The following is a 27254-nucleotide window of genomic DNA, read 5'->3' as shown; positions in this document are numbered from 1 at the left end:
CAATATCTGCAATAAAGGTAAACAACAATGCAATGTGCAGTACCTTTCATATGAAAAAGCTACACAACCATCCCCACAACATTGATTCAGCTGCAATCCCCTCAGAGTAGCTATCCTCTTCCTATAGGTTTTCTGTTCCACAGCTCTGATAACTCCTTGTATCTGCCCTCTGCTTGCCTCCTCAGCTGTTGCTTTGTTGGCTGCAATCCTGGTGTGAGGAACCTTAGGAGTTTATCACATCAGCAAACCAGCTCTAATGTGCTACTGAGTACAGTAGCAGGTTAATGTGGGAACCTTAGGTCTTCCAAAGAACGTACCCCTCTCACTTCTGGCCACTGTAGGGTCCAGGGAAAGTGCCCACCCTTCCCTCACTGCAGTTCTGCTCTGTCAGAGCTGGTGAGCTGCAAGGGAGCAGAACGCCCTCGCCAAAGAGCAAAAATTCTTCATCAAGGTGCAGGTACCCCCAACCAAACACTTCGGTTTTGTGCCTTCATTTACTTTGGGTCTAGGAAGTACCACTTACTGTTCAGATTCACAGGTGTTTCAAACTAGAACAACATTCCCCCCCCCTTATAATAGGCATCTCTCTAGTTCTGGCCGATAGCTCTCTTGACTGATAGACCTTACACCCATGCTATCCAGCCCCAGCATTGATTTCTCCTCAATGAGGATCTGCTTAGGGTGGGGGTGAAGCAAACTGTACTGTATGTTTGCAAGAACGCGTGCAATGGTTTTGCAGGCTCAGTCGGGGGTGCTGCTGGCCCTTAGGGGCAAAAAGGGAAAGCCAGATTGGTGGAAAGCACGGTCACCAGCGAGCTTGCTAGGTTCCCCCCTGCTTTGCCTCTATAAGCCCGAACCACGTATGTGCTTCTAGTCTCGCTCTTTCCTCAATAGTACACCACGAGTCCAGCCTCCTGTCCTGCTTTAGCTAATATTGCGTGGGAAGTATCAGGAGGTAGCCGTGTTAGTCTGTATCTACAAAAACAACAAGGAGTCTGGTGGCACCTTAAAGACTAACAGATTTATTTGGGCATAAGCTTTCGTGAGTAAAAACCTCACTTCTCAGGAAAGCTTATGCCCAAATAAATCTGCTAGTCTTTAAGGTGCCACCAGACTCCTTGTTGTTATTGCGTGGGAAGGGGAGGCTCGATATGGCAGGCACTCATCTCCGAGCCAATCCCCCCCGGAGAGCCGCCGACACTCCTGCTGCGGAAGGCATCTCACCAGAGCAGCGGGTTCTGCCTTTAAAACCACGTGCAGGCTAGAAGCGGGCGCTGAGAGGCCGCGAATGCAGCAGCCAGAGGCTGGGGCGGGGGGGAGCTGTCTCTTCCCAGCCGCTGGGGTTGGAAGAAAAACTTCTAGGGTCAGTGGGAGGGAGAGAAATTTCTGGTCCGCTCAGTGGCTGTCTGTGAGATCACCCCGAGGCGCAGGACCCTGTCCCTGGGCTGGGACCCTGCTCGGCGTTGAGGATGGGGCGGGCGTTGGCTATGGGCTCTCAGCTGCTGCTGCGGGGAGGGAGCCTGGCAAGCGCAGCTCTGGAGGAGGCTCCGCTGGCCGGGGCTTTTCACTGACCCCTCCCCAGCGTGCCGGGATCGGCAGCGCCACCGAGCAGGAGGGAGCTGCCCCGGCCGGAGCGCGCAGAGCAGCCGCCCAGGCGGGGCGAGGGGGCAGCGCGCCCGATCGCGTTGCGATAACCCGGCCCTAGTCCCTTTGCGAGAGAAGGCAAAAGGGGGGCCCCGGCCTCTGCCTGCTGCAGGGCCGCGCGAGAGAGACAAAACTTCTCCGCTGCCCCCGAGGAGCGGCCGCCGGGAGACTCCTACCAGCCGCCCCAGCATCCCGCCCCCGCTGTCCATCCATCTCCCGCGGGATCCGGAGAGAGGAAGCCAAGGCCGGGGGAGCGGAGCCCGAGCGGAACTCGCGACCCTCCCCCGCGCGGAGTCCCGGGGCGCAGGGAGTCGGCGGGGCGGGAGGGGTGTCTGCCTGGAGGCGCCTCCTCGATCTGCTGCGTGGGGAAAGAGCCAAGGCGAAGCAAGAGCTGCGTGTGCAGGGAGTGCCCGGGATCGGACTGCAAAGGGCGCTGCCTCCTAGCCCGGGGGGCAGCTCGGGCCCCTTGGCCAAGCTGCGGCCCGGCGCCGCGCAAAGTGCAAGAAAGTCGGGAAAAGTTCCTGCCCGTCGAGGTCTCCCCGCCGTGCCGCTGCCTGCCGGGCGTGTGACACGCAGCACCGCTGCAGTGGGCGGAGGGCAGGGCTGGGACCTCCCTCCAGCGCAGGAGGAGACTCAACCCGTGCTTTTTGCGGGCTGGGTTGCATCGCACCCCCCTTGATTTGCAACTCTCCCCCCAGCCACCCTTCGGTTCCCCAGCAGCTGGAGGAGGCTGCTCCCCGTCGGGGTATGTGCGGGCAGCGGCGGGATGGCCTCGGCCGTGTTTGAGGGCACCTCTCTGGTGAACATGTACGTGAGGGGCTGCTGGGTGAACGGCATCCGGAGGCTCATCATCAGTCGGCGCGGGGACGAGGAGGAGTTCTTCGAGATCCGCACCGAGTGGTCGGACAGGAACGTTCTCTACTTGCACCGGAGCTACTCGGACCTGGGCCGCCTCTTCAAGAGGCTGCTGGACTCTTTCCCGGAGGATCGCCCCGAGCTGTCACAGTCCCCCCTGCTCCAAGGTTTGGGCAGCTTCTGGCTTCCTTCCTATTGCCTAAGACCCTGCTCCTGGCTTGGGGTGTATGTAGGTACACCCTGGAGAGGGTGGGGAGAGGTAACTTAGTTGCTGGGGAGAGTCAGGCTCTGTTGTTGCCTGTGTGGGTTTGAGTCGCTTTCCTGGAGCGATTGAAAGGCTACAGAACGAGTGGGGGAGGAAAGAGTTAAACGCCATATAACGGGCTGGATTCTCCACTGTGTAACTTTCAGCCGTGTACAGTGCCTGTGAAATACCACCTGGCTCAGTCAGACTGGTAACCCTTCATACAAGGCAGTGGAGAGAATTTGCGTCAGAGGTTTGGCCCAGATTGCTGGGAAATCGAACTCAGTCATCATGCTCCACATAGGCACAAGCCCCAAATTCGGATGCACCCTGTGGATGTAATTGCAGAGAGGGTTCTTAGAATACTGTCCCACCCCCTCTTGGTCCAAGTGATCCTAATTGACATAATCTATGTTTACTGCTCCATCCACACTGATTTAACACCTCCCCACCCCTGCCCCAGACACTTTGAGGGATGCGGGGGCTTTTTGGGGGGGAGTGGTATGCGGGAAGCACTTGTGTTGAAAATGGGAGTCTGTAGCTCTTCACAGTTGATAGAGCAGACGTACAGGGCTAATAATAGGGGGAAAAGTCCAGACTTTGTGTATATTTTCCCATGATAACATGGAAGTTTGCTGCTGCTAGCTCTCTTTAACCATCCTATGCTGAGCCCCAGTGCAGGGTGATGGAGAGTTAAATTCTGAGGCTTGATTCTCTGCTCCTTTGTACCAGTGTAGTTCTACTGACTTCAATGGAGTTACTTCTGATTCTCTCACCTGTGTGAGAAAAGACATGGTCCTTGAGGTTGGAGGTAGCATCAGAGAGTTTTCCCCAAGCTAAGGTGGTTAAAAAATCATTTTTTCTAGAGTAATTCAAAGTGAAATATGTCTTCCAGGCTCTGTCAGTCACTCAAGCCTCCTGCTTTCTTTACTCCTGCCAGGTCTCCATCTATTTGTGTTGTCATTTTGTCCTGTTAAAAATATCTGGAATATATTCTTCTTCTCCCCTGCCTGTTTCCTCCTGATTCCTCCCCTGTGCTGTATTCTAGGTTTATGGGAAATTGCTTCTCTTTCAGTTTCTGAAAATGTAGAGTTGCTCATTTTAGTTCATCTTGTTTCCCCTCCTCATCCTTTCTCAGCTGACACTGAGAGAGGAAGGCATGCTTCCTGACAGTCTTGGCACTGAGTGCCCCCTGCAGTCAACTGGGGAACCTTGCTGTGTAAAAGCTGAAAACCCTTGAGCTGGCTGCCAAGTCTAAGGCCTAATGATTTGGGCACTCAATTTAACATACTTTGGGCCCGATTTTCAGTGGTGCTGAGCACCTATAGGCCCTATTGACTTGAGTTGGAGCTGTGAGTACTCAACACCTCTAAAAACCAGGCCCTAGTTGTATCAAGTGAGGCCCTTCAAATCAGTGACCACTCTTGCAAAATATTAGGCCTTAATTACATGTTTCAGAGGCCCCATTTGTGCTTTTTCACTCACACTGGAATGCTGATGCCCCTACTTGATCGTCCCACGTAGCATGAACTATAACTTTTGAATAGTCAGGGAAGAGTAAACCTCCTTAGCACATTAGGAGATTTAATTTCTGTGCAAGGCCTAGGTCCTGCAGCCCTCACTTCTGTGAGTAATCTTTCCCAGATAAATTGTCATCCTGATTTCAGTAGGCTTCCACAGTGAATGACGTGCATGAGGAGGGGGTGGAAGAATTAAGCCCTAATACTACAGTCATTGGGAGCTTCTATCTCCCTACATTATTTTTAATGCTGACAATTCTATGACTTGGGGGGTTAAGATATTTTAAATCTCAAGAACTGTACTTTCTTTGGCAAATGATGGAAACTATTTACAGTGAAACGTGAATGTGATGGAATCAAAGTCCTGAATTGTTTCTGAGTATTTGCAGTATGTAGCTGATAATTCCAGTTACAGTGAACCCACTTCTTAAAATGAAATTCTGTGAAAAATGACTTTGCGGTAATGAGGTATCACTGCATTTCTCTGTACAGTCTGTATTTCATATTTATTCACCAGAACTTGTGCATGTCTGGCCACACATACAGTCAAATCTTCTTTAAATGATGCTTTGGATATAAGCAGGGGATTTTATAATGTGTTTGGTACACATAGGGGGTATGACCCCATTTTAGATACACTTTTTGGATCTCAGGTTTCTGCATGTAGCATTTTAAAGAAGAATCACTTTTTCCATAAATTTCAATATACTTAACCCAGTAGAAAGTCACACCGTTTCTAGGCATTAGCACTGAGTCAGATACATTGTTGATCCTAGCTTTTCTAAAAGTGCCAGGCAGAGTATTATTTGCATCTTTAATCTTTATGGAAGCAGTGAAAGCATTGTTAGTCAAATTTGCATTGCATAGCAGGAATTGGAAGTACTTCTGGTTACCGTAGATACATTTAAGTAGCATCAGAAGAATTAGATTATCCTATCATTTATATACACTTTGTCAAACTACGTTATATAAAAGTTAAGGGATATTTTCAAGTAGCAGACACCTAAAATTTGAGCTAAAATAGTTTGATCTTAAAAATGGTTATTAATTTGTAGGCTTAAAAAAATGTCCACTTTTCAGTTGCAGAAATTTTAGAAAGAGATGGTAGACCACTCCTTTTGTGGGACTATAAATACTTGTGGGTTCAAAACAAAGCTAACATTCTGTGCTGGTATGTTCCTTGTTGCGCAGTAACAGCAAATTTTAGTGACACCCTCCCTCCCCCCCCTCCCAAATCCACTATTTCCAGAACTGTACAGCATTAATGATGCTTATGCAAAAATAAGGTAATGGGAAAAAAACAGACCCATATTGGCCACTGTTGCACTAGGAATACTAAAAAAAGAGGTGGGGAGAATAATGGAGAAATACATATTTTAAATCTTTAAGAGGGAATTGCAAGCTAATTGTGGCTTGTTTTGAGATTGGAGTTCTGCAGCTCAGGGCTTGTCCACACTTACAGATCTGCAGCAGCACAGGTGGAGCTGCCCTGCTGTAGCGCTTAGTGAAGTCGCTGCCTATGCTGATGGGAGAGCTTCTCCCGTTGGCATAGGCACTCCACTTCCTCAAGAGGTGGTAGCTATATTGACAGGAAAATCCACACCCCTGAGCAACGTAGTTATACTGACACAAATTTGAAGTGTAGCCCAAGGCTCAGTGTTTTGCCTTCTGAAGTTTGTTACATGTAAATCTATTTCAGTCTGAAGAAATATCATTGACCCTTGCAAAGGGCATCTGTGCAAATGAACTGACCTGGTATAAATGCATGCTTCTATACTGCAACAAGGATTCCCTAGAAAGTCTTGATCATGTGCTTGGTACCACGGTACATGCTGTTGGGAGGTCTCCTCTCATTGGGGGGTCAGGCTATAATATTACACCAAACCTGCTTTTCATTATGAACTTTGCAGCATTTGGACCTGCAAACCCCCTATTTCATGTGAGCAGACATTCATTATGCAGATAGTTCCATTGAAGTCAGTTGGTTTCTTTATAAGAGTAAGAACTATTTGCATAAGTATTTTAAGGCTTGAGCCCTGTGCTAATACCCATACTGAAGGAATTAAGTCACTGCATTAAACTAAGATCACTATAAGTTTCTATAAACTTAGGCCTGGTCCACACTAACCCCCCAATTCGAACTAAGGTACGCAAATTCAGCTACGTTAATAACGTAGCTGAATTCGACATACCTTAGTTCGAACTTACCGCGGTTCAGACGCGGTCCACACGCGGCAGGCAGGCTCCCCGTCGACTCCACGGTACTCCTCTCGCTGAGCTGGAGTACCGCAGTCGACGGCGAGCACTTCCTGGTTCGACTTATCGCGTCCAGACCAGACGCGATAAGTCGAACCCGGAACTTCGATCCCCAGCCGCCGAACTAGCGGCTGGGTGTAGACCAGCCCTTAGAGTCCTCTTGCAGGATCCTGAGCCCTTCCTAGTGGTGCTCAAGGCCCTGAGCTGCTGTATTCATATACCTTAACTTTTCCAGTGACTTTGTGCCCTAATGGGGGTGGGTACCAGCACACCCAGCAAAAATTCTGACTGAAAAAGCAAATAGAGAGTAGTATTAATTTGTATTCCTTTAGACCAGAGTTTCCATGAAAACATAAATGTTCCTGCCACTTTAATGTGAATGGAGGGTTATCAGAATCTTGCAAAGATCAGACTTTATGAGCCATGTTGTACCCGTAGGTGGTGTGGTATCTGCATAGGAAGCAGGGAATTTAATCAGATTCCTCTCATGCAGTTTCGTCTGTATTCTTCTGTTGTGTGGAAGACAGGGGGATGGTTCTCCTCCATCAACAGAAGTAAGGCAGGGTCTGGTCCATAAGGCTCACAAGATCCACCAAGGGCACAAGACCATCTACATCAGGGATTCTCAAACTGGGTGTCAGGACCCCTCAGGGGGTCACGAGGTTATTACATTGGGGGGTCGCGAGCTGTCAGCCTCTACCCCAAACCCTGCTTTGCCTCCAGCATTTATAATGGTGTTAAATATATTAAAAAGTGTTTTTAATTGATAAGGGGGGTCGCACTCAGAGGCTTGCTATGTGAAAGGGGTCACCAGTACAAAAGTTTGAGAACCACTGATTACATGTTCCAGTGGAATTGCATTGGCATGGTCTCCCCTGATTACAACTGTGCCAGGACAGGGGCATTCTCACCAGAGGGATTAGAGGGTGTATCACATTTTATTAGCCGCCAGCTTTATTTCATTTCACATGCCCTGGTAGTTCCAGAGAAAGTGTGTGCAGGGAGGGAGAGGAATGCTGCTATGGAGATAGCTGATCACCTCCCCCTTTCTATATAGGGAGTGGGGAGGGTATCAATCTCGTACAATCTGTACTATAGTACAAGTAGTATACACAGTATAAGCAATAAGACTTCATGGGAAAGTATACTTGATACCTGGCCATCTGGAATGCATAATGAGGCTAAAGGCCAAGTACGCTCATCAACATGAGGTGTGAGTGTCTAAGGGCAGGTCTACACTAACCCCACAATTCGAACTAAGATACGCAACTTCAGCTACGTGAATAACGTAGCTGAAGTTCGAAGTACCTTAGTTCGAACTTACCTCCGTCCAGACGCGGCAGGCAGGCTCCCCCGTCGACTTCGTGTACTCCTCTCGTCGAGCTGGAGTACCGCAGTCGACGGCGAGCACTTCCGGGTTCGACTTATTGCGTCCAGACAAGACGCGATAAGTCGAACCCAGAAGTTCGATTTGCTTGCCACCGAACTACCGGGTAAGTGTAGACCTACCCTAGGACAACTGTACTCCTTATTACAGTGATGCTTTTCTAAAATATTTTTCTTACACATAAATAGTAAGCTGGCTAACAAGTCTGTTTCTGTTCTGTTTGCCACTCTCTGTAGGGTCATAAATTTTGTCTTCCAATCAGATTCCTGTTCTTATAATGACAGAGAATCTTCATTCTCATGATTCATTATGATATCACCAGAATCTTCATAGTATTTTCTCTGGGTGTCTGAAGTGTGCCTATCCCTTACTCTAAGCGCCTGCACAAACAACACAATATAAAAGTACAGACTGGCTCAATAAATCCAGTCTTATCATTCACAGACATACACAGTACTTTACAATTCTAGTCATTACCACTCTACACTCTGCTTACATCTATTCAAAATTACCTCCTCTGTAAAAATTGGTGAGGAAGACAGCAAAAAGGATTAGGGCGCTGACATAAAATTGATCAATTCACTCTAAAGAGATCCAGAAATAATTGCAGTAGATCAAATTAATAAAGTAAAATAGAGAAAATGAGGTACAAATCTGGCATAGAATGAACGAGAAGTGGCTACTGCCCGCAAAATAATATTGAGTAGTTAGAGGCTTTTCTTCAAGCACGATCCTTCACCCATTAAGTCAAAGGCAAACCTCCCACTGAATTCAGCAAGTGCAGGAGCCAGCCCCTAGTGCAGGGATTGGCAACTTTTGGCCCGCGGCACGCCAGGGTAAGCCCCCTGGTGGGCCGGGTCAGTTTGTTTACCTGCTGCGTCCACAGGTTTGGCCGATCGAGGCTCCCACTGGCCGCGATTCGCCGTCCCAGGCCAATGGGGGTGGGGGAAAGTGGCAGCCAGCACATCCCTCGGCCTGCGCTGCTTCCCGCAGCCCCCATTGGTTCTGGAGCGGCGAACCGCGGCCAGTGGGAGCCGCGATCGGCCGAACCTGCGGATGCGGCAAGTAAACAAATCGGTCCGGCCCGCCAGGGGCTTACCCTGGTGGGCCGCGTGCCAAAGGTTGCAGATCCCTGCCCTAGTGCTTCTTGATCAATCTAAATTTTATCTCCTAAGCACAATCCCACTGAAGCCAGTGATAAATTTGTCCTTTTGAGTGATTATGTGTTTTCTGGGAATTCTAATGGAGTGAAACTATAACACTTTTATACACTCTAGTGCTGTTTTCCTAGGGCCAAATTCTGCTTCCAGAAACTCTGCTCTCACGGACTTCAGAATTTGATCCTAGTATTTATAAACATGGACGGTAATCATGAAAGCTCAAATGCACTGCCAGAATGGTCATTCACATTATGGCTGTGTGTAGCGCCTGAACCTCAGGGATGAAAGTAACTTAAAGGACTTACCAGTACGCCAGAGTCCTGAGCAGGGTGTGTGGCCTCAACTGGAAAAAAAGCGGGGGCTTTAAATTGCCAACAGAGCTCCGAGGCTCCCAGCCACCTCTGCTACCCGGGGGCTCCAGCAGCAGGGCTCTGGTGGCAATTTAAAGGGCCTGGAGTTCCGGCCGCTGCCGGGAGCCCCAGGCCATTTAAATCGCCGGCCTGTACTGGACCGTACCAACTTACTTTCACCTCTGCTGAACCTACACACACAGTCTCAGTACACACAATCTCTTCTGTCTCATAGTGCTGTTCTGCTGTATTTCTCTTTTCAGACTGTTTGTCTTACGGCTGCTTCCTCCCCCACTCCTGTCCCATCTAGTCTGATTTTTCTCTTCCTTTCTTTGTCAGTCTTTCCCAGGCCATTTATCCCCCTCATGTCTCACTTTGCTTGGCCTACTTTCTGTTTCCTCTCTTTCTCTTCACGTTTTTCTCTGTCCTTCACGAGAATGTTGGTGTCACTGATAATTAATTATCTGTGGCACATCAGAGCTCTCCCATCATCCTCCACATTATCTCCTGACACACAACTTCTGTTTCATGCTGGATCATCTCTGCCTTCCTCCCCTGTTACATCAGTGAATGGGAAAGAGATGCTCAGCTGCTTCTGTGTCACATCTGCAGTGCACCAGGAAGGACTGAGGGCTGCATAATCTGGATTACACACACTAGAAGACTGTCACATTTTGCTGCACTTTCTGTACCCGTAACCTACTGTGTTATGTGTGCTCTCTTATACACCGTTTACAAGACCATCTGGGAGTTTAATATATGTGTGAAGGGAACTCTACTGAGGCAATTTAGCAGTTTCCAAAGACAGCAGCTGTTACAGTACTGTGACAATACGGATAAATACACTGCATCTATTGTGCCCCATTTCACTGTTGACAATGTCAATAGTTCATTAACAGAGTTTGTTCAGAACTTCAGTCTGGTGGACAAAAGAGAACAGATCTTCATTTTCAGGCTTCTAGCAATGTAGTCTGACTGAAATTCAGTTTTTTTATTTGCCTTAATGGCCTTTAGATTCAGCTCTTCCAGGATGGCATTGATTGCATACCATTGCTTAAGGACCTTTCAGTGAAAGGACACATTTTTTCATTTGCTCCTCAGTCTCCTTTACAAGTTTTACTTGGTTATAGGTAAATCCATTGAAACCAGCTGATGTTCACCAAATCATTCAACAGTGTGGTCCAGTGATGGCAAAAATGAATGGTTCATCTGTAATGTTATAAGATGAATAAAACTTGCTGGTTTCATAACAAAGCCATCCAAAAATCTGGAGTACATGATGAATTAATAACATTAGTCAGTTTGGGGGTTTTTTGGTCCATGTTCCATGCTGAGTTTCTGAGTCTGTATGAATTCAGTGCTAAAAGTGATAGCAGAGACTTCCATTTTAATGCCAAACTCAGTTCATTTCATTTCCTCTTCCTCCCATCACTTTTCCCTCACTTCATTTTGTCTTTTGTGTTGTGTCTTATACCATGTGTCTTATCTGACACCCTGTCTGCAAGATCACCGGGGCTGGGACTGTTCTCTTTGCTTGTGACAGTAAAGTCCTGAACACCTAGACTGGTGTTTGTAGGCGCTATCATAATAAATGGTAATGTTGGTATGAATGTATGTAAAAAGCCAGTGAGTTGAGAGACCAGAGTTCTCTGCCTTTAACCTCCTTGGGCTGTGTATGTGTGCACAAACAGTTAAGTTAAATATAGAATGAAATAAAAAAAACAACCTTTTTTACTCTTGAATTCCTGTTTTGGGGAATTTGTCAGGCTGTTGTTTGAAAGGAATACTGCTAGGTGCTGTAACTTACCTCTGCATAGTCTGAGCTATAGATCTTAAAATAAGAAGCCTGTTGTATCAGGATTAAATTTGTGCACTAAGGCCCAGATTTTTACAGGTATTTATCTGCCTAAAGATGAACATTTTGAAAATCTCACTAAGGACCTAATTCTCACTGCATAATGCTAAATACCTTTACAAATCTGGCCCTAAATGCCCCCAAGCAAGAGCTCTGTTCAGAATGTAACCAATTTAAAACAATGGTTTTTTTCACACTGCCAACATCCAGCCCCCAGCACAGCTTGCCAGCTTCTCCCCGAGAAACACCCCCAGAATGAGCAATGTTGGTGACATCACATGAAAACGAAACCCTTGGAGCGCAAAGGTGACCTCTAAAACCTGGATTATTCTCTCCAGAATTAATGCATGGACTGAACCCTCCATGTGTGGATTTCCCCAGCCCCCTGAGGATAGCGGGGAAGAGTGCTGCCTTTGTGACGCCGTCCCCAGCCCCCTGCATGGATAGTGTGGCAGAATTGAAGACGAGGTATCACAGGGGAGGTGCTGCTCTCATAAGAATTTAGGACAACGTTTTTCAAATGCAGCCATTGTGGCTGCATGCGGCCACCAGGGGCTTTTTGTGTGGCCATGACAGCCTCCTGGGTGGTGATGGGGGAGGGGGAAGCATCGGCCTCTCCTCCTCCCTCCTTGTTGCTCATGTATGCGCCGCCCTGCACCGCCTCTGGAAAGAGGTGGAGCACAACGCTGCAGGAGCAATGGAGTTCTTGACCCACCATCACCTCTGGCCTCTGCTGCCTCCCTCTTCGCCCCCCCCCCATCCAGGAGTTAATGGGTCCTGGGGCTTGCTAAAAAAAAAATGAAATTAACGAACGTGCAAGTATCACTTCACAGCAGACTTACTAGCTATCTGTGAAAAGTGATACTTGTCTATTTATTAATATCACTTATCACCCAGGTAGCTACTAAGTGTGCTGTGATATTAACAAATATACAAATATTCACAGCAAGCCCCAGGACCCGCTAAGCCAGGGGTCTCAAATTCCCGGTGCCCGCGAGCCTCCCCAATGTGGCCCGCGGGGCTCCAGCAGTTTTGGAACCGGGTGTCTCCCTTGGCCCCACCTGCCACCCCCGGAAGCTCCCACCTCAGGGGTCCCGGCAGCGCAGCAGAGCTGAGCGGAGTCTGCCTGCTTGCTCCAGTGGCTGCTGGATCCTCCCTGTGGCCCAGGGGCGGGGTGGGGCTGTTCCTCCATGCGCTGCCCCCGCCCCGAGCGCCCCTGCGGCCAATGGGATGCTGCGGGGGCGGTGCCTGGGGGCAGAAGCGCATGGCGGCCCCCTGGACTGCCCCGCCTTGAGCCCCAGGTAAGCGCCGCACCCTCTGACCCCCTCCCAGAGCCTGCACCCCCACCCCCTCCCCACATACCCCCTCCTGCCCCAACTCCCTCCCAGAGCCTGCACCCCCTTCCTCTTCCCACACACCCCCTCCAACACCCAAACTCCCTCCCAGAGCATGCACCCCCTCCCCACACACACCCCAGCCTCCAAACTCCATCCCAGAGCCTGCACCCCAGACCCTCTCCCCCACCCAAACTCCCTCCCAGAGCCCAACCTCTCACCCCTTCTGCACCCAAACTCCCTCCCAGAGCCTGCACCCCAATCTCCTACCCCAGACCTCCTGCCCCACCCAAACTCCCTCCCAGAGCCTTAGGCAGGTGGGGGATGGAGTTTTTTTGGCGGGGCAGAGTTTTTGGGGGGCGGGTTCTGGGCAGTGTGAGTGACATTGGCCCACTGGGAGGATTTGCGGACTGGCACTGGCCCTAAGGTAAATTGAGTTTGAGATCCCTGCGCTAAGCCCTGGATGGGGAGGGGTGGCGAAGGGGGAGGCCACATTATTTTTGTTATTGAGTCTGCCAAAAAAACCCACAAATATATATTACAATGATTTGGATGTGAATCTGTGCATATTTAATTGTTTTTCCTAAAGTTAATTAAGTATTTTAAGAAAAAAGTGTCAGTGTGGCCAGCAGTGAGAGTTGGTGGCTGCACTCAGAGGCCACTAAAAAATTTGTTGCGAGAACCCCTGACATAGGATTTGCCACACTGGATCGGACCAGCTGTCCATTTAGTCCAGTATCCTGTCTGCAACCGTGGCCAGAACCAGCTGCTTCAGTGGATGGTGTAAAAAATCCGCAGTAGGCCGATGTGGGATAATCTGCCCTGCACATAGGTTTCATTCCTGATCTCTAATAATTAGAGATTAGCTTAAACCCTGAAGCATGAAGTTTAATATCCCTTCCAACATTTTTATTATCTTTAATTATAACAACTCTGGCTATTTTTGGTTATCCATATAAATACCCAGCCTCCCCCCTCTTTTTTTTTAAATCTTGCCATGTTCTTGGCCTCAATTATTTCCTATAACAATCAGTTTCACAGCTTAATTGCTCCTTGTGTGAAAATGTATTTCCTTTTATCTGTTTTGAATTTCCCACCTTTTAATGTCATTGAATGTCCCTTTGTTCTTGTATCATCCCTGCAGATCCTGTATAATTCTGTGCAGAAATGGGGAGGAAGGGTGGCAATAACAACTGTAGACTGTCTTATCTTTTTCTGAGTCCAGTCTGAGGCTGCTAATGCATGCCCTGCAGGTGGGGAGATTTGTAAGATCTAATTGCCTTTCATGCAATTGGGAGGGGGCTCAACCTCCAAAATTTGTGGTCTCTCAATTCCTTTCCATATAGGAAAACTTTGCCAGGTGTACTTCATGGGATTGTCCACCTCTTGGTTTACCTTGCTCCCTCCTGTGGGTTTTCCCATGGGAGATGGCAGTCTGGGTCGAGGAGAGGAAGGTACAATGTGATTTATTTTTTCATATACGCCGTGGGGGATAATATGTAATAGTAATCACAGTACAACATCTCACACACTTTGCAGAAAGCATACACTTGCTTTGACCTCCATGCTCTAGTAAGGTTCCGTGGTTAGTGAGTTAAACGTAAGAGCGGAAGGGGAGGATCTCTATGCCAATCCCTTCACCCCTTACCCATGAGTTAGTCCCATTGGAGTCAATAGGGCTAATCTTGTGAGTAAGATGAACAGGATTTGGAACCTGTCTGAGACATTGCCAACTTAAACATAGCTACATTTTTGGAAAAGCAAAGACCTATTCATGGCATTATCTAGGGATGGTGTGTGAGACTTACATCTCTTATGTATGTATGTAGCTATTTTGCCTTGGAAGTCAGTAGATCTTTTTATAAGTGATTCATTATGTACATTTCTCATCAACAGTGTGTGTGATATAGTGAGCTGGGCACCATTGAGTGAAATTCCTCCCCCGTCCTCTATCAGTTAAAAAACATGCAAATAAATGCTTTGCTATGTATGTGTGTTACATAAAAGTTCAGCCGTGTGCAAGATTAGGTGTATGGATATTAAACTATTATAATTATTCACATTTCAGTAACATTTGTATATAACTGAAGGTTTTGTGGTGGGGAGAAGAAGCCCATGGAAATCCAGTTTAGCTTAAGAACGATAAAGATGGGTGTTTACAGCATTTAAATCACTTGAAATGATAGTTATTTGTCCAAGCATAGTACACATAATAAGACAGCACAGCAAAGTTTCCAGGGAGGATCTAGCACATGCTTTCAATTAGAAGTCAGACTGCAGCAGAAGAAAAGGAGTGTGAGCAACATTTCTCCATGACCTCATTAGGATATTTCTCAGCTAACCTACGTATGCATGACTGAACAAGTGAAAAATAGTACAGTTGGGTTCCAAGCTACAAGGCATCTTCTTCTGATTTATTTTCCTGTATTTAAGGACTTCTGTCTGAACAAGGTTTCCAAGTCTGCGTTAGCAATGTAAATGGAGGACTTGGGTGAAATCCTGCAACCCTCTCGGCCAAAAGTTACTCCGACTGATCCTGCGAACTCTTATGCATGTGAGCAGTCCCATAAATTGCAGGATCGTGGCCTACAGTTACTGAAAGTACTATGGCATGTCTTGTACCTGTTAATTTTTAAAATTATATAATGTGTGCAAATATTACAAATGAAATTATGCTGGCTTCAGTTTACATGTAAAACCATTTGGGTATTTTCCACATATTTAGAATGCAGATGCATAAAGCAGAGGGGCCTGTACTTAGCTGAATTCATAGTGACTAATCGTATAAGATCAGCAGCTTTAGGCTGCATGTTTGTAGTGAGTGAGAACGTTTATAGCGATTTATTCGTGCATATATAGTCCTTATTCATGCTTGTAGGCAAAGGCTGTCCTGGAGCTCTCTCTGTGGCAGTGCAGATTTGCATGATCCTAAAAGCAGACCCATGTGCTAATCATGCAGTCTGACCACAAATTGGCACTTGTCAGTCACTGAGAGGAAGCATTATTTTCAGAGGTAACAAGTGAGCATGGATGGCTCTTACAGGCTTTCGGTAGAAAAGCAAAAGGGTAGGAGTTTTCGCTGCCTCTCATCACTCCTAATCTCCTTCCTCCCCACTCCGCTTCTTTTCTTCTGTTACGTTGTTTAAGGTTTTAATAAAAATGTTTTTTATTGTGCTAAAAGCTATAAAGCCTTCTGTTCCAGTTTTCTAGTAGGTTTTTGTATTTGGTCTGTAGCTGATTCTTTTCCAAGATCTAGAGCAGGGGTCGGCAACGTTGGCATCGCTCGCCCGCGCCGCTTCTCGCCGCCCCCATTGGCCCGGGACGGCGAACCGCGGCCAGTGGAGGCCGCGATCGGCCGAACCTGCCGCGTCAGCAGGTAAATAAAACTGGCCCAGCCCGCCAGGGTGCTTACCCTGGCGAGCCGCGTGCCGAACGTTGCCGACCCCTGATCTAGAGGTTAGAAACATGTACTAGAGGTGAAATCTCTTGCTTATGATGGAAAATCTTGGTGGATGCATGGAGCTGTAGAACCCCCTACTGGGTGGCCTGTGAAGTTCCAGAGACTAAAAATCTCATCTGCCATTTCTGATGAAAGAATAGACATTGTAGACAGAGAGAGCTCTTACTTGGACAAATACTCATCCCTGCCAGCCATCTCTTTAGGAAGATTAGGAGGTGTGTCAGTGTCTTGAATCTGCAACACGGGAGCCCAATCCTGAAAACCTTTACTTACACAAATACACCTCTACCCCGATATAACACGACCCAATACAACACGAATTCTGATATAACGCGGTAAAGCAGTGCTCCGGGGGGGGGGAGCTGCGCACTCTGGCGGATCAAAGCAAGTTCGATATAACGCAGTTTCACCTATAACGTGGTAAAATTTTTTGGCTCCCGAGGACAGCGTTATATCGGGGTAGAGGTGTAGTCTGTTCTCGTGCAAGTAGTTCCATTGTGTTCAAGGATTTGCAGAAAGTTTTTATATAATGCTGTATGTCTGGCAGGAAAAAAAGATGAATGCCTATGTTAGAAATATTACTGGAGAAAAGCAGATCTTGATATGTACTTGGTCACGTAAGTTGTAGAGATGGAAATAACCGGAGAAAGTTATTATGGAAGGAATGGTGGGGGTCATTGTAGTGGGGGACGACCAGCGAGACAATGATGGATGGATAGTATATGGCAGATCACTGGAAGGTCAGCTGCTCAGCCCTTGAAATTAGCGATGGATCGTGAAGGCTTTAGAAAATTCTGCTATGATGTCACTAATATTAAGACATGAATATATAGATTTATTTACTTACCTACTTATTCATAGTAAAAGCCAGGCAAACAGTACTGTGCCACTTTGCATATAGAATCATTGGCCCCATGTCAAAGCACAGGTGAGGCTGGCCTGGAATAAAGAGCTGGCAAAATAGGCTACCAAGCAACTAGAAAGACGTAGAAAATGAGGCTATATCTATATGTTGGTCCAACTTCCCAATAACCCTATTCACCTACATTGTGGTAAGATAGAATCTCTGTAGGTGCCTATTAGTTACAAAATTCAGAGCTAGATCAAGATTCTGAGCACCCCAATATTAAGGGCTGTTGGTTTTGCTGTGTCTAATTTCTTTAGGCCCAATCCAACTCTCTTTAAAGTCCACAGAAATACTCACATTGATTTCAGTGGGAGTTGACTCGGACTCTGGGCAAGGAACCTCTTCCTTCCTTGAGCATGGAAGAAATAGGGGAAGTTACAGTGTGCCGAATGGATTTGTATAGAATATAGCAGAATGTGACAACACATCCAACATCCTATTGGTCCATCCTTGGCAATCCTCTGCTCTGCCATGGATGATGTAAATTTGGGGCCCATTGCCAGTAGTAGTTGCTGTTGAGATAGTCTGTAACCTTTTTTTTTTTTAAACTAAAGCTGTACTTTAAGGACCATTGCCAGCCTAAACTCACAGTTCTGCCTGGAAGTTACATATGTGCCAGTGCTACAAGCAACACCTAAAATAAGGCTGTGTAGACACTACTAATTATGTTGGTATAACTTATGTCACTCAGGGGTGTGAATACGCCGCCCCCCTGTGCGATGTAAGTTACACCGATCTAAGTGCCAGTGTGAACAGTGCTATGTGGCGGGAGAGAGCTTCTCCCGCCAACGTAGCTACCACCGCTTGCAGGGGCCAGATTAATTAAATTGATGGGAGAGCTCTCTCCTGTCAGATTAGAGTATCCGCACTAGCAGTGCTGCAGTGGCACAGCTGCACCGCTGTAAACTGTGTAGTGTAGCCACAGCCTAAGATAACAATGTCAGAGAGAGATTGGAAGGAAAATGGAGGTGACATTTTTCTATATTTTTGTCCTTAGTTTGTTCGTTTTGTATGTTTGACAGTCTTGTATGGGTCTTTCACACAGAAACAAGGAGATTAAAACTTTTTTTAAAAAACAGGAAAATATGAGTGTAAAACCACAAAAATTATCAGAGTGCTCAAGGACAGGGTTCTACCTCAAACTATTTTACACGTTTTTGTTGTCTGCTTTTAAAAGATTCACCTAGGTTTTTCAGTTTGCTGGATTTTTTTCTGCAGCAGCCTTTAGGACTGCCTCATTTTCCAACAATGAGGTCTGTTAGGTTGTGAAAAAAATCTCTCAGGTATTATGGTGGAAGCCTCTTATTCTGAGACATTTAAAATAGAGACAAAGCACTGTAAATATATTGCACTGACTGGATATTAAGATGGTGTAGAGGACCTAACATGTCTTTTTCCATCTTGATCATTTCTATGGCTGTGTGATAACGTTCATGGTGGATGATTACCATGACAGTTGTAGCAAAAGACACTTGTCCTGCAGTCTAGCTGTTTACAAATAGGGTTTTGAAAAATCTTCCTTTGATTATTGCTCCTGTACCATATTATGTTCAAAGAAATATGAGACTGCTCTCAAAGAGCTTTGTTTAGCTTGTGTTTGATTCTTTCCTCTTCTCTTGTGTGGGTATTTTCTTTTCCACTCTTCTTTGACAAATAAGGATGGATTATGGCCCTATAAAGAGGATTTTGGGTTTTTTGTTTTAATATCCCTCCCTGTGTTCCAACACAACAACACTCTGAAATTAAGTTAGGGGAGCTACTTCTGGACAATGGGTCATCATCTCCTAAGGTAAAAGATGTGTATCAATTAGGCATGCTGTTTGATGCCTTTCCACATGTTCTTGAGCAAACTAGATCTGTCTACCACATATAGACGTCCACATATATGTTTTGTATTTTCATTCTCGCTTACAATGTGTTTACCTTGTTTCTAGGATTAATCACAATAAAAGAGGCCCGTGATATAGAAGCCAGGCTTAATGAAGTGGAGAAGCTTCTGAAGATTATTATAAATATGCCTTGGAAAGTAAGTATGCAAAGTACCACCTTACTGAACTTCAGACCCGGTGGATAGTAACTTGCCCTCTTCATTTAGATGGGAAGGCATGGGGCTGTTTGAGCTTTTGCAGAGGCAGAAGGGGCTGTTCAAGATCCTGCACATCATCTCTCCCTGTATCCAGGGCCGGCTCCAGGCACCAGCCCAGCAAGCAGGTGCTTGGGGTGGCCAAGGGGAAGGGGCGGCACGTTGGGCTGTTCGGCGGTGGGTCCCTCTCGGAGGGAAGCACCTGCCGCCGAAATCCTGCCGAAGAAGAAAGCGGCGTGGTGGAGCTGCTGCTGGAGTGCTGCCGATCGCAATTGCGATCGCGGCTTTTTTTTTTCCCCGCTGCTCTCTCTGTGTTATGAGGGCTGCATCCACACAACATATATATACACTACCTGTATGGTCCTAAGGATGTCACATGGGCTGCAGCTGTGTGCTGATTGGACCACAAGCAGCCGGCAGATTGAGAACCAGTGATCTAAGTAATGTTCTGTTACATAACATTTACTACAAAGTGACCTGTGCATTGCCATGACTATCATCTCCTTGTCTTTCAGGGTAACATATCTGACCTGCATGGTGTGTTGAATTGAGGGCCCAATCTTATAATTAGATCCACATGAGCAGACTCCCATTGATTTCAGTGGGGCTCTGTATGGCACAAGGGTCTACCTCTGTGTTTTCTGATTGCAGGATTGGGGCTGTAGATTGTAAGCTCAGTCAAGCAGGGACCGTATATTTCCCTGTTTTTATTGCACAAGTCACACTGAAGGTGCCCAATGAATAATAATAATAATGGGTATTATTTGTAGTCTTGCCACTGCTACCCCAGGCTTCTGAATGCCTTCCTTTTAATGTTATCCAGACCCTAGATTCAGTCCGCTTTTTAAATTGGACAAGTCACTTAACCTCTCTGTTCCTTGGGTTGCTCATCTGTACAAAAGGTATTATAATATTTATCTCCATGACGAGGCTATGTTGAGGCTTGATTAATGTATGCAAAACACTTAAAGATCCTTGGGAAGATCTTGTAAAAGAGCAATAGCTCTTGAAGTTCAACCACACATGCAGGAGTTGGGAGATGAGTTGCATTCTTGGTCATGGCACTGGCTTTGCTGTATAAATGGGGAAGTCACTGAACATGTGTGCCTCAGTTTCCCCATCAATAAAATGGGGATAATGATACTTTGCAGGGATACTGAGTGATTTTATTCATTTTAAGTGCTTTGAGTTCTTCAAATGGAATGCATCATGAAAATACAACGTATTTTTATTTTATATTTTCAGCCAAGGTCCTATCATATGACAGTGTAGCCAATAGACCATGTGCCAGGCGTGATCATTCTGCCTGACAGTCTTATCGCTATATTTCAGTGTGTCAGATACTTACAAAGTGTGTAGTCACGTCTGCTGTGTCAGTGTCTTTACCAAGGAAACTAACTCATGAGCAAACAAAGCGCTTACTGGGGAAGAAAACTACTTCAGTAATTGGCGACCATGGTGACTGATAACCAATGTGAATGGTTGGTCATTTTGAAATCTGAAGATCATGGATCTGGTTGGCTACTTGTTGTTGTGTAGAGCAAAATGTACTGCACAGAAGTCAGTGGAGTTACACTAGTGAAAAGGAGTGCAAGCGAGAGGAGTTTCAGACTTCATGAGATTTTTGGCATGTCCAAATGAGTTCAGTGTACTCTCCCACCCTCCCCCACTGGACAAATAAGTTTATTATAAGGAACATTAACTATATTTTATACAAAGTGCCTAGAAAATCACTGATGGGCAAGTAACAAAAAACAAAAATAAACGCGCCCATTAAGTAGTCATAATTTATTAGACAAACCCTGAGAGACACTGGGCATCTGGAATGCCTAATGTAGTCAATGGGAGTTGCATGTTGTCAATAGGAATTGCATGTATTCAGCATTTCTCAAGATTTGGCCCAGTAACAGGTGGGAGGTAGGGGATAATAGGATAAACAAACCAAGCGGTGCGTCTGGGACTTAAACTTTGAAAATATATATTTCTTTGGTTCTTTTTCAGTATTCTAGATCTGAAGTTGTCCTTACCTTCTTTGAAAGATCTCCGTTAGATCAAGTGTTAAAAAATGACAATGTCCATAAAATTCAACCAAGCTTTCAGAGTCCGGTTAAAATATCAGGTAAGAATTATTAGCTCGCTAGAATGCACACAAGAATTATTAAATTAAAATATTTGTCTGTTCTTTCTCTCCCCTCCCTCCTCAACATTTCAGAAGAAACCCTTCATCCCCCACTTTCGCCATGCTCTTGCCTTCTAATGTATGGAATATCATAAGGGCAAACATTCTATGCAGCAGAGCTATAGGCATGTTGAGATGACTCTTTTGGGAATTATACAATCTTCAGACTCTTCTTTCCGCTGCTTGGAGTCCATTAGCCATTCCTTGAGAAGGCCGTGTCCTTGTGCTGTCCGTACCGTTACATCGCAATGGAAAAACTGAGAGGACATGAACTAAATAAAGTATATTTCTATAACATGCAAAATGGTCACATTTTGTACTAAGGGTGTATTTATAAATATTTTAAGAAGGGTTAATACGAGATGAAAAGCTGTAGAAGACATGAGTAATATATCTTACAGATAGTTGTAACTACATCAGTACAATAGAAGATTTCGTACATGATTATATGCCATGGTTAGGAGTAATCATTTGTTAGAGTTTATTAACCCTTTATAAATGATTTATAAATGTACCCTTAATATAAAGCATGACTGAGAAATTTAACAGCAGACCTACCTGTATAAACAATGGTGAAGAGCATCAAAAAAATTAAATGAAACACAAGAGCAGGTGTAAGTGTGGAACATTGATTCCATGCCCGGTTTGGATTCCATGTACAAATTCAGTCTCCTCTTCAGTGGAGGGTTTGTGTGTCTGTCTCTTCAGGTATCTACTCGTATGCTTGCGGGAGAGAGGGAGGGCGTGAATACATTTTCTGTACCTAATTCTCCTTGACCAGGATGTGAGTCAAGTAGAGGTGGATAAATTCATTAATCTAAACAAAAAAAAGTAGGTTTTTCCTATATTGGTACATGACATGTGCAAATGTATCCCAAGAGGGAGTAAATGCAAACACAGAAAATCAGTCATTTGTTATTTATATCATCTTGCAAAATTTAGCTTGTTTAGGATCTGTTTTTAGTCATTTTACTAATGTACAGAACGAACTGTGATAAAGATGTCTAGGCCAATTCTAATGGCAAAGATATGAATTTCTAGACAGGTTATGTATACGTTAATTAGAAATTACATATACCATTTCTGTGCACAGTTCTTGCATCGGTCACCCACTTAAGTGCATGATGTGCTAGACTATATGCCATTTATTTTGCTTCTATATATCTGAAAATGTTCTCTGAAAATACACTAAAGAGCATATTCAATGGGACTACGTGTAGAGTAAGTTGCTACTCGGTGTCAGTAAGGGTGGCAGAATCTAGCCTTAAGAATATATAATGTGAAACAAAGTGCTCTTAAACAATATACTTTAAAAGAAAGTCTAGGAAAAATTGCAGTTTATAATACTGGAAATTGACATACTGGGTCTGATTCCCTTGACACTTATACTGGTATAAATCAAGTATAACTCCATTGGGGCTGAACTGGTTAAACCCTGGAGAATCAATTTTTTTGTTTTTGTAGGGTTTAATGCTTGTTTTGTTCTCTGAAGAAAAATGTAGTTAAAGGTAACTACTTAACAATAACGTAGTCTGTGTGCATCTCTGCATGCCTGACATGATGGGTCCAAAAGCAGATGGAATGTGGTCATTAAGCAATAGTCTGGGCACCATTCTGTTGCAGGTCTAAGAGTACAATAAGATGGCAGCTACTAGTTCTGGTGCTGCTCCCTCTTACACTGGTGTAAATCAAGCATAACTTTGTGGAAGTCACTGAAGTTACACCAAACTGGTGTGACAAGAGAATGAGGGTCACTGTTATTTTTAATAGTAGGTAAAGAATTGTGTGGAGACCACTATCTTAATTCTCATGTATGAATGCTCAGATACAAAGAGTGAAGCCTGGACTAGCGGTCAGTAGATTCGGCAAGGCCTATGCATAGAGGAGCTATGGAAACAATGGGACCTGAACAAGAATATGTTTTTAAATCCCAAATTAACTCCTACAGTTTATAGTCAGGCCCTACAGTTTATAGTCACGCCTGACTTGATTTGTTTTTTCCTGTCTGTCTGGGTATTCAAAAGCGCTCTGTGGTAGTCAGTCTTATGTACTGACTGGCTGTTATAAAGAATTTCAAAACAAAGTCCAGAATCTGATGTTTAGTTGACACAACCTTAGTCTGAATTTTGCACACTGAAATGACTGCATTGTTTAGTTGATGGTTCCAGCAGATGGCACTAAAGGTTAACTTCTAAACTGCTCTGTACTGCAGGAGTAATGCTGTAATATTCTTAGGTCACGTCAAGGACACTTGGAAAAAACTGTGACATGCAGGGCTTGCTTTACATTGGATCTAATACAACTCTCTAGGTGACTTGTAACCTCAGAATACTCTGCAAAAATATTTTGTTTTCATTAAAAGAAAACAAACTGTGTCCAACACAGTCCACTCCAGATTAAAATATTTGAAACAAACAAAACTCACCAGATGAAAGCAGAATCTGATCCTTGAGTTTGCATCTCAATCTACTGAACAATGTTTGACAGTGAGTCACAGCTGATGTGGAATTCTGGAGGGATTCAATGTAAAACCACTCACATATACATTCTATTCAACTTGGGTGCAATAAAAAATAGACTAGAAGTCAGAGATTAATTTTTCCACATAAACATGGAGGCACATGAGTGTTAGTCTGAATGCAAAAATGTATCTTTATTGTAAAAAATTCAAACCTCAGGTCTTTTCACAACTAAGGTTGGCAGGTATCACAGGGTGGCAAACTCTTTGGGTTCAAGATGCAAACCTTTTGTGTCCAGACCCACGCCACCTAACTTTCAACAGCAGGATAGTTCCCTGTTGTTCTTGCAGATAATTCTCAGAACTAACAAATAGAGCCTGGTTCTCCTCTTAATTTGGTGTATATTAGGAAAAAATCTATTGAGATCAGTGGCAGTGTGAAATGAGTGCAAGTGAGAGGAGAATCCAAGGATGTGCCAGCCCCAGTATACTTTTGCTGCTCCCAGTGAATGAAAAGGTGTTCTAATGAACATGAGGCTAAAATCTCTGATGTAAATGGGTAAGAAACCATTAAAGACAGTGCTGCTGTATCCATGTATACCGGTTGAAAATTTGCCCCCTGAAATGTAACTTGGTTTCATGCAGAATTTATAAAGTAAATGCAGGTATGTTTCTTCACTTCCAGCCTGAGAGCTTTAACTTTGAAGTTTAGTTAACTTATTGTTAATTGTAGGAGTGTTAATTAATGATCACTCATTTGAGTTGCAAGTGTTGGGCCTAATCTTGATTGAAATCAATGGCATTCATGCCCAAAAAGTGTAAGCTTGCTGGAGTGATCTTGCTGAGTATGATATCATAACTTCGTGTATTCACTTAGAGCTGAATCTAGTGCCCCATAAAGTCAATAGGTGTCTGTCCACTGATTTCAATGGGGATTGTGTCAGACCCTTCTACCTATAAAGAATGACTGTAGAATTGAGCCATTCTGAGCTGGTAGCATTTGCAGAGAGGTAATGACTACACGAGGCTCAAGGCAATAGAGAATTGGGCCCAAGGAAAATTGCTGTTGGAAAACTTATTGTTTAACTTACTTTCAAGGTTGTTGTTGATTTAGTGTTGTAATTATTTCTTTTCTTCATCTTTTTGTTTAATTATGATAACTTGCTGTCTGGGAAGAATACAATCAAGAGTACAGTTGGATTATAACCTTATGGAGCAGATGCCACTCCATTGAACTGGCACAGGCTTTAATGGGAGCAGAATTTGGCCTTCTCCCAGATGGGAAGATTTGTTAAATATTCTCGCATTAGGGTTCTGAACTGCAAATATTCAAGCACATGAGTTCAGTAGGACTGATCACAAGTAAAATTGCTCAGGTGTTGCTCAAGTGGCTATGAAGCCAGCAAATGAGTCCAGCTCATCATTAAGCTACAAAATAATAAAGACTTTTTCTTTTAAATTAGCTTGCACAGATATTCACTGACACTTCAGTATGTCCTGTTTGCAGCAATGTCAGCTTTGTGCGATGTGCAGCCACCCTATTCCTGCCCCGTCGCCCTCCCCCTCCCCCACCTTTTCTGGAACCATCTCAGACTTTCAGCATTTTACCTGTTTCTTCCCTTCTCCCACAGAAATCATGCGATCTAATGGATTTTGTTTAGCAAACACTGAAACAATAGTTATTGACCACAGTATACCAAACGGAAAAGACAAGCACCTGGATGTAGATTCAGCAGAGCACTTGTAAGTATACGTTGTTCCCAAGTATTGGTGTCTTTAAATTAATTGTAACCTTCTCCTAACAAAATTTTAGTACCCAGACAAACGCAGTGCTGTGGGAAGACCTGTGTTGGTAAAATTGCCAGTCTGGCTGATTAAAGGTTGGTTAGTTTGGCTGGGCTGTAAGGATCTGTCTATGCTGCAGCTGGGAGTGAGCCTCCCAGCCTGGGTAGACAGACTTGTGCTAGCAGGGCTTAACCTGCTATGCTAAAAACAGCTGTGTGGACATTGCAGTGCCGACAGAGGCTCAGGCTCCCAACCCGAGCTCGGACCCAGGGAGCAGGGTAGGCCTGAGCTCGGGTGGCTAGCTGGAGCGTACACCATGCTGCAACATCTACCCAACTATATTTGGCATGCTAACGTGAGCTCCACTAGCCCAACTCTGTCCACCTGGGCTGGGGGGGCTCATCCATAGCTGCAGTGTAGACGTACCCTAAGGGCCCATTGCAGCGGTCATAAAAATCAATAGAAAGACTCCCAATGGGAGTTGCAGTGTCCCTAAAGGAGACTGGCCCTCTTCTGATGGAAAAACTATGGATGCAACGTGGGTCCTCAAGGGTGATAGGTACAAAGGGTCTGATCGGTGCGACAGAGTGCTGAGAACCAGTAGCTGACCCAGCACTCTGATCACTCAGCTTTAATTAGTTCCCCCAGAAAAGGCCTGCTGGAGGAGTGGCGTATTTCTTTACAGCTTTTACTAAACACTCTCTTGCGCTTTTTGAGCCTGGCTCTTTACAGCTTTTCTAATCAAACTGGGGGATGAGAGGACTGATGAGCTAAGGAGCTAATTATCCTATTAGCTGAGAGGGTAGTTAAAAAGCACGGAAAGGAAGTGCAAGGGGGGATGCTAGCAGAGTTCAGAGGAAGCAAGAGGTCGGGGTGGTGAGAGCGCTCTCTAGAGAAAGGGCTGAGGACTAGGGGAAACTGCAGAGAGAGTTGCTGCATAGGATAATGATGGTGGTTTGGTGTAGGTAATATCAATAAAACTCATGGAGGTGCTAGCAAACAGAAAGCATTCCAGGTTGTTTGTGTGGGATCTCAGAACAGGAGCGGACACTGGCCTGTTACACTTTGTCTTTGGTGAGAGCTGGATTGACCCCAGTGTGTGGAAAAATGAAGGATCCTTAGAGAAGTGAAATCCTCCTAGGAGGCAAGTAATTTATTACTCAGTAACTAAAATATACCTTCTTATTTGTGATTGCTTCCCCTTTGGGTCTGCGTTGTAGGCACTTTGGGGATAAAGCTTTCAAATAGAGTTTGAGATGATGAGTATGTTGACAGACTAATTTTTATGGAAAGCCATTCCTGTGAAGTTCTGTCATGCCAACTGATTGATGTTTCACTTTAATAGCTTCAACTAGATGGAGTAACAGTGTATTCAAGAATTTTAAATATTTGGAATGAAAAACATTGAACTACCCATTAGTCAAGCCAGTAAAAACCAAGGAAAACAAGGGAGGAAAAACATCACGGATAAAATGGACAGAAGCTTGGTCTCCGAACTTAAGGTCTTTTCTAAACTTCATTTAGATTGTGATCTGTATCAGTTTGCTAAAGGGTTTAAAGCAGGGGTCTCAAAGTCCCGGCCCACGGACCATCTGCGGCCTGAGAACCTCCCCCCTTGTGGCCCACGGGGCTCCAGCAATTTTGGGGCTGGGTCTCTCCTTTGATAGGGTGACCAGACGTCCCGATAAAATCGGGACCGTCCCGATATTTAGGTATTTGTCCCGCGTCCCGATTGATCTTCGGTCGGGACGCTGTACTCCGCTTTTTTTTTTTTTTT

At 45.1% G+C, this 27254-nt stretch overlaps 1 protein-coding gene across 1 annotated transcript in view; it reads left to right on the top strand.

Moving 5' to 3' along the window:
* Nucleotides 1-1970: 1970 nt before the first annotated feature.
* Nucleotides 1971-27254, top strand: part of LOC112118944 (PX domain-containing protein 1) — a 35035-nt gene continuing 9751 nt past the window's right edge. Inside the window, exons 1-4 of the mRNA XM_024217450.2 lie at nt 1971-2666; nt 18907-18998; nt 21057-21174; nt 25324-25435. Of these exons, the coding sequence (XP_024073218.2) occupies nt 2411-2666; nt 18907-18998; nt 21057-21174; nt 25324-25435 (578 nt within the window). The 5' untranslated portion in view covers nt 1971-2410. The remainder of the gene's footprint in view (nt 2667-18906; nt 18999-21056; nt 21175-25323; nt 25436-27254) is intronic.

This window comes from Terrapene carolina, unplaced genomic scaffold (assembly GCF_002925995.2).
Source record: "Terrapene carolina triunguis isolate 2854851 unplaced genomic scaffold, T_m_triunguis-2.0 Scaffold55, whole genome shotgun sequence".
Taxonomy (NCBI): domain Eukaryota; kingdom Metazoa; phylum Chordata; order Testudines; family Emydidae; genus Terrapene; species Terrapene triunguis.
The sequence above is the reverse complement of the archived record's forward strand: the minus strand, read 5'-3'. Positions and strand labels throughout refer to the sequence as shown.